This window comes from Pleuronectes platessa, chromosome 13 (genome assembly GCF_947347685.1).
Source record: "Pleuronectes platessa chromosome 13, fPlePla1.1, whole genome shotgun sequence".
Lineage (NCBI taxonomy): Eukaryota > Metazoa > Chordata > Actinopteri > Pleuronectiformes > Pleuronectidae > Pleuronectes > Pleuronectes platessa.
Genome location: NC_070638.1, coordinates 23,768,176 through 23,779,674, shown reverse-complemented (window position 1 = coordinate 23,779,674; position 11,499 = coordinate 23,768,176). Strand labels below are relative to the sequence as shown.

At 41.4% G+C, this 11,499-nt stretch overlaps 1 protein-coding gene across 1 annotated transcript in view; it reads right to left on the bottom strand.

The window, feature by feature from the left end:
• Positions 1-6,470: 6,470 nt before the first annotated feature.
• Positions 6,471-11,499, bottom strand: part of LOC128455143 (cadherin-6) — a 74,046-nt gene continuing 69,017 nt past the window's right edge. Inside the window, exon 12 of the mRNA XM_053438819.1 lies at positions 6,471-9,809. Within this exon, the coding sequence (XP_053294794.1) occupies positions 9,262-9,809 (548 nt within the window). The 3' untranslated portion in view covers positions 6,471-9,261. The remainder of the gene's footprint in view (positions 9,810-11,499) is intronic.

Genomic DNA, 11,499 nt, shown 5'->3' with positions numbered 1-11,499 from the left:
ATCTCAAGATGCTTGCTCAAAAAGTGGTATTGACTGATTAGTCTAACAGGCCATAGTGTAACATAAATGTATACACAGAAATTGATTTTCTTAACTGCATCTTTGGTTTTTCAAGGACAAAGTTGCTTCCTTAAATGAAATTTATTTGTCTTTTATCAGTGCTGGATTTAGATTCAAACTTTGAAGAGTTTTCTCATAATTTACTTTTCTCTCTTTTATGTAGCTTAAAAAAAAAGAAGACGACTGAATTGACGAGCGATTACACTAATAGTCTTGGTATCTATAGCTTAATTGTTATCTATATTAATCCTTGACTTTGAGATGAGTCTGCATTAATTCAGACTTTTTTTTAGTTAATTGACTATGTGTATATTAAATTTGATCTAAATTCAAATCTAGATTAAAGTCTTAATGTTGCAACATGCAAAGTTACCAAAAACCATGTCATTCCAATAATGAGGCAATTGAATAAAAAAACTTTAGGATTCTGAGATTGAAATGAAGGGCCTCTGGCTCCAAGACAGTTCTCACTATGGGACCAATTAAGTTCTAAGGTGTGACCCTTGCTCTGTTAAATTCCTGGTGATACTGTAGAAACTGACTATTGATTTGAATACAGTTGACTGCTCGGTTTCTATAGCTCTCATGATGCTTTCACCTTTCACTTTCTAACAGCAACAGATTTAGTGACAAGTGGCTGGTCTTGACCATGGAATCCTCTGTCCCTGGTATTTGAGTGGGGGGTGGTGCTCAGGTGGGAAAGAGCAGTTGATATTTTGATGGAAATGGCTTCTGTTAGTGGCACAATGTCTCACTGTCTGTAAAATGTGCTGATTTAATTTAATACAGAAAACTCTGTGAGTAAATATGCACCAATTATTAAATAAGGCTTAAAATGTAATATACATGTTCAGCCAGTTGTTGTGTTGAACAGTGTCTCCTTCATTAAATCCCAGCAGCCGTCTGAAGGCAGCAGGACACATTGTGTGTTGATGAATCTGCAGAGAGGAGTCCTCTTGTTTGAGTTCATAGACATATATATATATATACAAATACAAACGCTATTTAAGTCAAGAAATGCTTGACGCCACAATCTCTAAACAGGAGGCAGTTGACAATGTTATCAGAGTCTGACTGGGCAGCTGCCTTCATCTCACTCAGACTCACCCTGGGTCCAGGTCCACATCTGCACCGAGCAGACAGGACGACCTGATGTAGTGAAATGAATTCCCCCTGCAGAGCAGCGTGAACAGAGAACAGTTTGGTGCCAGGAAGTGGCTGCACACTGACTGAAAAATAATGAAAAACAAACTCCACCTGAATAGGGGGGTTTCTGACTGATGAGACACTTAAGGGACAGCCTCAGTACCCAGTGACTGAGGAGAACCAAGGCTGTGCGTCACACAACAGGCGACTAAATGACCATTTTAGATCTGAACGCTGTGTTCAATGTACTGAATTGACTTGCAGCTCCGTGTTTGAACTGTGCCATGTTAAGAAAAGCTCTGAGTGTGAGCCCCATTAAGACGAAGGAGGGAGCTGGGGATTAATCAGAAAAATCTAATCGTATATATGTTTGGAGGTTATAATAATCAAAGAAGAGGATAATCCTCTAATCATTGGAAAGTATTATTAAAAGGTTTGTAATTAATTAGAAGATGTCTGATTAAATATTGAGTCTTAAATGATAAGATTAAGGATGTGATTTACTCTCATCTATCTGTCATTTCATCTCACATTCCTTCTTCTGTGTCTCTGCTTTGACTTTACTGTCTTTGTAAGTCTAATATTTATATTCCTCTATTTAATTTAGCTTTACCCCCATTTACTCATCATCATCTCTACAAGACTTTGTCTGATAATAATTCCCATCTGGTCAGCATGGGCATTTCTGTTCATTTAAAAATACATAGCAAATACAGCTTTAATCATAATGGAACAAGCCGGTCTAAACAAAATGATATCTAGCAGACTTCTATTTTTCACGGTTAAACATGAAAGAAACCAGCGGATGATGAGGGCTGCGGATATTTTCCATCACTTACATTTTTAACACATCAAGAAGGCATCATGGAATCATTGCAGAGAGCCAAACCTGTAGCAGTGTTCATAAAGTTAGGACAGTCTTTTTAATACACTTCACTTCGCTACACACAACATGACAACTGAACCACTTTCATCCGGGCTGACAGGTCTGAACCATTGTCGGATGATCTTCCATGATATTAGGTTCATATTCCCCCCGGATCAACTGTAATTTTGGTTTATGACCGAAACATATTTCCATCATCCTCAGCTGCACTTTATATTTTGTCCAAATTAGCATGCTAAACTAGGATGGTGAACTCAGGTTTGTTACATTTTCAGGTGTTGTCATTTTGTGACACGCAGGGCACTCTGAGACACTTCCATTTTTTTTCGATGAATTGAGGGTTGACGCAGAAGTCAAACAGACCACACAGCCCATTGTCTCAAGCTAACCATAGACAGCAGTGTGGATGTAAACCTGCTGTGACAGTCTCTGATGTGACACGGGGGCACTTTGTTCACAACTTCACACACAAGCCCCGCAGGCCCACCCCCTGTAGACTCTGCTGCTGTTAATAAATGTAGCACTTTAGAAAAATATGTTGACTCTGCACGCTGAAAAATGACACAACAGATGAATCCAGCACGTTCAAAACTGACGCCGAGGGGTCCGAACAGTTATAAAAGCAGATTGTGTCAATTCGTGTTCTACTACCTTCAGTAACTCAAATCTAGAAAGGCATATAAAGTGGCTATTACACATTTGCATAAAGTAAAACAATGATTACACGCTGTTATCAGTACACGTGTAAATTAATTGTTAGTAGTGGGAGGCCGACGACAGCCACGTCTGACTCACACTGGCTGACAGATATATCTGACCTCCCTAACTTACGCTGATGTTTTCTTTATTTGACCAACAAACACATAGATTGAAGTCTCACAGAGAGGAAGTACTGATGATCTCTGATCTTCTTCTAAGACATTTCATTTAAAAATGAATGAATCAGGCTGATACTCATTGTGCATGGATAACACAACAATTACATTATCTTACATCATTCTCTACCAAATGAATTTCATCACAAGCTGCTGTTACTCTGTTAGGTCTCTCGACCGGGAAAATGACACGCACCCTGGATCCAATCCTAAAACAAACACGTTATATAAATTCATTTAATCTTTTAATATAATAAAGAAAAGGATCATTAAGGGAGATATATAGACCTGCATTTTAATCGTGCCTGTATTTACTGGGCCTGTCCAAGAAGACAGTTTCAAAGAAAACTGGTCTATACGATAACACCTGTTCCTCCTTTTCACTCACATAAAAATCGTATGTTCAAAAATTCCAGATGTCACCCAATAGATGATGTATCCACAGACATGACATGCAGTGCACAAGTGTCAGACACTTTTCTTGTCCATCACACAGTCCCCTCCCGGAGACTACTTCTCAGCCACATTCATTCTGCCGCAGGACAATGAGCCCAAACACAGAGCCAGAGTCATAAAGAAGATGGAGCCATGCAGCAGATGGTCTGGTCCCCACAGAGCCCTGATCTCAACATCAAGGAGTCAGTCTGCGATCACATTAAGAGACAGAGGCACTCTGTAACCCTGCTTTTTGAAAAATTTGTACTTGCTTATTTACTTAGTACCTGGTGTAAACTGGGCCATATGGTCTATTATTCAGGATATCACGGCTCTTTGTGACCCCTCCGCAGCAGCCTGCTTTGACCGTGATGTGTCCCAGTCCTCCTGGACTAAATCTTTCCTTCTTCTTTCTCCTACTCATTCCTGGCCCACTGTCCCAGTGAAAAAGTAAAAAGTTATAAATCCCTATTGGTTTCTGTTGAAATCCTCCAACTTTTAATTTTTTTTCCGATTGCAGGCTGACAATACAAATGTCCCAGTGTTACTTGGTTTGTAGAGGATCTGACTCCTTCTTTTGCTGCGTGTGTCTCTCTCAGTCTCCTCCAACTGCTCCCCAGGTGTGTGTTGTGCCTTGAGTAGGAGTGAAGCCCAGCCCTGCAGGCCACACACACAGCTCAACATCCCAGTGAACAAGCTCGGCTCAGTATTCACTCCCAGCCTTAACAATGAATGGTCGCGCATTTTTGTGAAAATCTGTATTGGGTTTATGAAAAAAGAGAGAGAGAGAGAGAGGGAGAGAGAGAGAGAGAGAGAGAGAGAGAGGTATTCTTCTTGCAGGGTTAGTGAGTTTGACAGTCACTTTCTATCTCCTTGCATGACATTCCCATCAAAGATTAACATTGAGAAAATGTATGAAGCACTAATGGAGGCACGCTGTGTACTCATAGCATGGTAAAGTTACAGCTGTCATCACTAACGCTTGCCACTGGGTAACCACCCACGCAGGCACACACACACACACACACACACACACACACACACACACACACACACACACACAAACACACACACTAACGCACCCACACACAGGCTCTCCTCTCAGTCTACTGTCCATCGGCTGCATACAGACGGTACACAGTGAGTAGAACAGGGATAAAGGTTTCAAATCTGGCCATTGAAAAAAAAGTTTACATAATTTATAATGTGTATATAAATTCAAATGGACCCCGACCTCAACCACCTAACCCCATGTCTTGTCAAACCTCTTGGCAGTTTCACAACATGTATTTTTTTTTCAGAATAAAAAGTGTCCAACCATGTTGGTTATTTATTCATCTCTCAGTTTCATTTACGGAAAAAAACATGCTCATGTGGAGTTTTGTATGTATTTTTAAGAATGTAAGTACTAAGACTTGTCTTTAAAGGTGATACCGTTAGAAGAAAAGTAAATGAAACAACACTGTCCAAGTGGCTCATTATCAGACTGGTTCATTTCAGATTTAAACTGTTGCTATGTTTTCACATGGTGTCCACTCTTCTCAGGTTTTCCATCTGCTAACAGGGAGACCTTCAAAAACCCTGCTGCCTCTGTTTTGCTTTCAATTCTATTTGAGTTCAATTCTGTTTGAGTCTGGATGAACAGAAACAGTGACATCTACTTTCTGTTTACACCAGAATATACTTGCTCAGTATAGTCAAAGGATATGGGTTTTCAGGTGTGTTGGGTTAACAGAGATTGTAGCTGTGTCCTATTTCAGGGGCCTAGCCTTCAGATGCTGTATTTGACGACCAATTTCGTCACAGGGGGATTACTAGGCCCAAGTAAAAAATTGTGTTCTTCTTTTTTAAATGATCCAATGTGTGGATCCTCCTTGAGCCGATCTATCTCAGGAGAAACTGCGTGGAGGCAACAGAGCAAAAAAGTTAGCTATGCAGCCGGCTGAGCTGCAGGAAGTGGAGCTGATTAAAGTAGGTAACTGTGCAACAATAAGGACGTGGTTAAAGAAATATAAAAGACTTGTAGTTTTACGTATATTTGTGTGTTTGTATTTTAAAAATGTTTAGACAAATGTCAAAACAAAGCTGCATGACAGCCATCATGTGAACAGCTTAAAGCATGTTCAGTGCTACAATACAAGTGCTTGAGAGTTTTTTAAAGACATGAGACTGCTGTGAAGATGGATGAAAAAAGAGTGTTGTGTGAGGTGAGAGCCCACAAGGTCCTTTGATGGAATGATAAATATCCAGCTGAATAAAAGTGGCGCAGTTGGACATGGCTGTAGGTTTGAACTGGATGCGGCGATGACTGCCTCTACCTGATTGTCAGATGGAGGGGGTGACAAGAATAGCGGTCATCAGCATCAGGCAGTGGTAGAAGCCACAAGAGTATATGACAACACTAATTTCTATTGTGTAGTGGAAGAAGCGGAGAGGGCCCAGCACAGAGTCTTGTGGAACTCCTTTAGTTAAGCTGCATGGCTACTTCTCATGTCACAAAGTCAGAGAGACTTGTCAGGTGGGATGTGAACAGAGAGAGACTGAGACAGTCATTCCTCTGAGGGTGGAGAGGAAGATCTGGTTCACTGTGTCACAGGCAGCTTGAGGAGTGTGTGGACTGAGGAGAGAGTTTGCTCCAGGAGTCTGCTCTCTGTGAGTTGTGTGTGTAATCTCTCACAAATGGCCTAACTGGATGATATTGAGCCAAGGGACACCTATTTTTTTGTGTGTCCCTTCTTTTGTTTGGTTAAGACACTATATTATCTAGAGGAAACCAGAAATTCCCTTCCAGTTTTCCTGGCCGTTACATATTGCACTTTAAAGCGTTAAGAAGATGCATGGGCAATCTTACATAAAGCTTCAGAGCAGTTTGCTTCTGTTGCTGGATGTGGAAGAAATAACTGGAGTGGCAGCAGAAAGTGATATTTTTTCTTCTCAGTGGAGATTTAATTTTCTCTTTTTTATAAACAGACTATTTTAATGAGCAAGGTGAGCAGAGGAGACAGATGTAAGAAGGATGAAAATGGTTTCCTGCGGCTATTATTCATCCCCCCCAAAAATCTAACATTTTAACTGTAAAGGTTTATTTTGATAAAATTAAACAACTTGATAATACATCATCATATACAGACAGTAGACTGCCTACAGCAAGTTTTACACCTCCAAAATACATGAAAAAACAGTGAAGCTGAAGGTTGTTTCGATTTTTTCCCTCCAGGAATGTCATTATTGTGTCCTATAAATATTTGGTACAAAAAAGAATGAATTACAATAAACAAGAAAAATATGTGGACATTTTTGTATTAAGCCTTCAGAGCAGACCACAGTCACAAAACACAACTGGAGCAAACTGCAGCTTTTACTGGAACAGCCAAAACACAATACAAACGCCTGCTATGACATGAAATGATCCTGACTACATGGTTTCATCCCTCAATGGGAAACTAATGTTTTTCTTAACATGGCACTGAGGTTGACTGTTGTGAATTTTAACCTTTTTCTTCAATAGCAACAAAGCAAATGATAACTGCCTTACAGTGTTGGTTAATTACAACATTACAACAAAACCCCACAAGTCTGGAATGAGACACAGGGGTGGGCTGAATGAAGCTAACAAAAAAAGAAAAAAAAGAAAAAAGAAATAAGGTAAACAAAGTTTCTTTTCTCTTGTCTCAAACAAGAGCAGCGAATGAAATCTGTGCCAGAATACCCCTGGGAACAAACATTTGAATCACATCCTCTTGCCAGAAAAACAGGTGTGGGCAGGAAATAACACGAGCTGAAAATGAGGTTACCAGTGACTGAAAGACATTCAAGATGCAGCTGTGAAGTAGGTCTGTCACTTTTTAGTAAGTCAACTTGGAATCAATACGGAAAGGGGATTGATTAGCGTCTGTCTGTGGGCTGTCTGTTGTGTTTGTTTATTTATTTCATTCATCTGAACACAACCAACACATTCTAGTCCCAGAGTGATGTTACCCTGTAACACTGATACTGGTCTGATCGTCTGCAGTGTCTCATCACAAACAGAATACATCCCAAAATATACAAGTACTGATTGAACATAACACTGACATTAGATTATTATGTTATTGTTGTTGTGGCTAACGTGGCTTATTTTGTTGCAGATAGGGGGCAACAGTAACATCCAATTGGGGTTAAGTGTGTGCATCTCATGAATTATTAAGTATTAAGTGTCACTCTGCTTTTAGCTCTGGTTTGGTCTCCACTTACTCCTAAGAGATGGTCACTAGTTGTGTCTGCCTGCTGTTCGGTGCTGGAGAGGTCAGGTTCACTGAGTTTGATAGAAAACTGCTGCCTGCTGCTGGAGATGAGCCCGATTAGAGTTGATTAAGCTAAACCAGAACAGAGCAGTCGTTGGCATGAAAACCAAACAATGAGCTAAAAGGCCCCAAAACTTGAGATCGGAAGAGTTGGCGTTCATCGCCCTGCTTCATATTACCTGTAGTCTTTTGATCCATTGTTGTAATAAAAATAATGATTAGTGCAGCTTTATATTTGTGCAGCCTGAAAAATGGCTAGATTCACTGGTCATTGTTGAGAAGTCATGCTCCAACAGTCATCTGAATTTTCGAAATAAAAGTGAGAGCCATACTGTGAATCCAGGGTTTCTCTGTGTCCTTCATTTAAATGTGAAGCATTTTCCCAATTGACATGTGTTTACCCTTATTGAGCATCTGTCTGTATGACATCTGGATTGTATTCTTCTTTTACCTCCAGTAAAATCACAGGTAAACAAAACTTAGTTTTCTTCCAGTATGATGAGGTTCAACCACAGTTCTGACACAATATACACTTAATCAAGAAGCAAAAAATCTAGGAATGATGTTATTAACATACATCTTCTTTTTGTGTGCAACACAAAGAAAAACAAATCTAAAAACCTGCGTTAACATAAAGAAATCAGTGCATTTATTCATACGAGTTGTCTTTTACTCTGTGTCCCGAAGAAGGCGACTTTCAAGGAGCGAGGATTCCTTCAGAAAAGCTCCTCTGGAATGGTCATTTTGTACAAGACAGCAAAAAAAAAAAGAAGCAATCATGTAAAAGTTGTTACAGCCCCCTCCAGTGTCAGCCAGCGTACAGGCGTTTATAGTTCAGCTCGAAGGGCAGCAGAAAGGGCACTTAGTCAGAAAGAAAAAAAAAGTGTCTTCCCCACACTCTTCACTTCATATCTGCAGCGGTGAGTGTGGTCCAGTCCTGAAATAACTACATTTATATTTGTTTTTTTGAGTGACATGGTTCCGCACACTCGATTCAGTCCATCTTCAATCCTGCATTAAAAGCCACTAGAAACACTCTGTAAAACAGTTATTCAGTAACCCAGGAGAGATTAGAGCAAAAGCTTAATGTCCAATTCTCTGTACAAAATACTGTCCAATTTTGATATTCAACTCCATTCAGGCCTGAAATTAACCACTGAAGAGGTCCACTCTGGTGAAATTGAAGATCTTTGGATCCACCCCTCTACTGGTTGATTTACCTCACAGCTCCCAAATATAGATATTTAGGGACTTTTGTCTCCTTTGGAAAAAGACTTGGTGAGTTCCATGTGCAGTGAAGTCAGGTCAGAGATCAGGTGGGGCTCTGGATTACCGTATTCCATTAAATGGAATAAACGTCTGCCAGCACATCAGTTGTTTTTTTCATGTTTTTGTATTTTCATGAGTAACAGTTACAATCTCTTTTACTGAGTTTTTGTGAGACACAGCTGTCCTCAGCCCTGCACTGATCAAAATGTTACTGAAAGCATGTGTGTGTGTGTGTGTGTGTTTATGTGTGTGTGTGTGTGTGTGTGTATGTGAGAGAGAGAGTGTGTGTGGTTCCATGGTATCTTCGTTAGGAGAAGTCACTGTCCTCGGCCCCATATAGGTCAGCTAGTTTCCTGAACCTAGGCCCCCAGTCACTAAGGTAGTGGTAGTCCTGCTCAGCCTCAGATGACACAGAGCCCAGTGAGCTCAGCGACTCAGCCACCGAGCCAGCGCCCTCGTAGGCGTAGGTGGCCAGCGAGTCGTACGGTGGTGCTGTCGGGTTGCAGTCGTTCTCCAGAACTCTCTGGTTGATGAACTCGCGTACGTCCCCGTTGTCCCGTGACGCCGAGCCGACCGGTGGCATGATGAGGCCAGGAGCAGCGGGAGCGTGTCGGCAGTGTGGTGGGTAGAGCAGGGTGTCAGTGGGGATGATGTCACGCCTCTGCTTGGCAGCCTCCTCTAAGGCAGCGGCAGCATCTGGGTGTCGCAGTGCTCCGATATCAAAAGCTTGGGTGTCCTCCTCGCCACCGCCCTCATCATTATAGCTCACCACGTTGTCCCGGACATCCTCCTTGGAGATGATGAGGGGTTCCTGCTTTCTTTGGCGTTTTAATGCTGTAAATAGAACCACGATCACTGCAAGAGACAACAGCAGATAGGTCCAGGATTAGAGAAGTTCACAGGAAACTGATCCTATAGCAGAATCTACAGCCACAGAGGGCAGATAATACTAAAAAAAATATTTCTGCAGCTTTGTGTTTATTGGATATGAAAACATGTACTCAACAAGTTAATTGCTGAGGAACAATGCGACTATGCTGCAGTGAGTCAGGTCATAAAGCAGACAACTGCAAATGAGCCAACATTCTATTTAAAACACTTAAATGCATCAGTGGCATTGCTGGGTGGAGTGAATGATGTTGTGGCCAACAAACCAGACAGGCAGCTGAATACACAGAAGCATGACAGAGGTATTAGAAAATACAAGTAGATACCTAACTATGCAAGCTCTTCAAACGGACAAGTCTTAGTATTTCTTAATCCCTGCGTCTGGGCTGACTGCCTCTTACCTTTCAAAAACTTGAGCCCTGTTTGTTTCAAGGTATTTTTATAGTCTCATGTTGCAAGTACACAACTAAATGGTTATTGTCCTAAACCTGAGGGGTTTTGTGATTGTAGAATATGCACAGAGGTGATATTTGATGTCTAAGCTCTGACCTCATCACTCACCCACAAGGTAGCAGCAAGCTTAGCACACCAGGGAGTGTGGAGTGACGATAATAAGACTTAGAGCCTACAGGTGGATGCTGGGGTGGAGATGGAGCTTTTGAAATGCTACACGAGCAGAACTGACAGCTTGAGAACATTAAAAGGGTGCGTTGGATTTATGCCATGGGAGCAGCAGCACACTGGAGTTGGCTGCCTGGAGGAGCTCAGCAGCCTCGCATCACTTTGTGATAAACCGGAACAATCTTTTAATCTCCAGCTAGTCACAGGAAACACAATAGTGTAAAGATGATCAAATAAAAGAGTAGGGTTTAGTGGGAAGATGTGTATCATAGCTAATCTGGATACAGACCAACACATGGGTCTCTAAACAAGGTGCAGACACATAAAACCCTAAAATAAAAACACCAGGGCTGCTAAGGCCTGCTACAGGCAGACACAAAGGACAGCAGCCTTTGATTTCAGAGAGGGCTCAGCCATAAATAATCATGCAGAACATTTGATTGGCTAAGCTGTGAATCAAGTGCGAGCAAGAGTGGCAACAAGAAAGTGCAGAGGCGTAGCTAAGGTCAGGGAAGAGAAGTAAGCAACAATGCATACAGAGCAGCACCACAAATCAATGCATGGAGCATCTCCAAAGGAGCAGACAGGCTGTGATTTGTGTGAGCGTATTGAGAGAATTAACAAGAAGTAAACACAGAACAAGAAAGATTTGTATGGATAAAGGAGGTTGTTACAGAACATGATGTACAGGGGGGGGGGGGGGGGGGGGGGATATGATGGCTGAGGTGATGATCAATACACTATTAAAACACTCCAGCTTAAGGCTATGTTTTGATTAACATGTTAAATATAATTTCACTTATCACACGATGTGATTTCTCTGAGGAACTGGACTGAAGTGAACCATTTGCTCTGGTATCAACACCTGACTTCTGCACAAGTTTGAGGAGAGGACGATTAGTTGAAGAGCTGATGTACTTGTATCTACGCTGCAGAAAGAGTGCACTTTGCTGTAATGTCTCTTCAGACCAGATGAGAGAACTAAAAGGGCCGTCACTGAATGAAAGTACCAATCTTCAATGTACTTGCCCCTCAA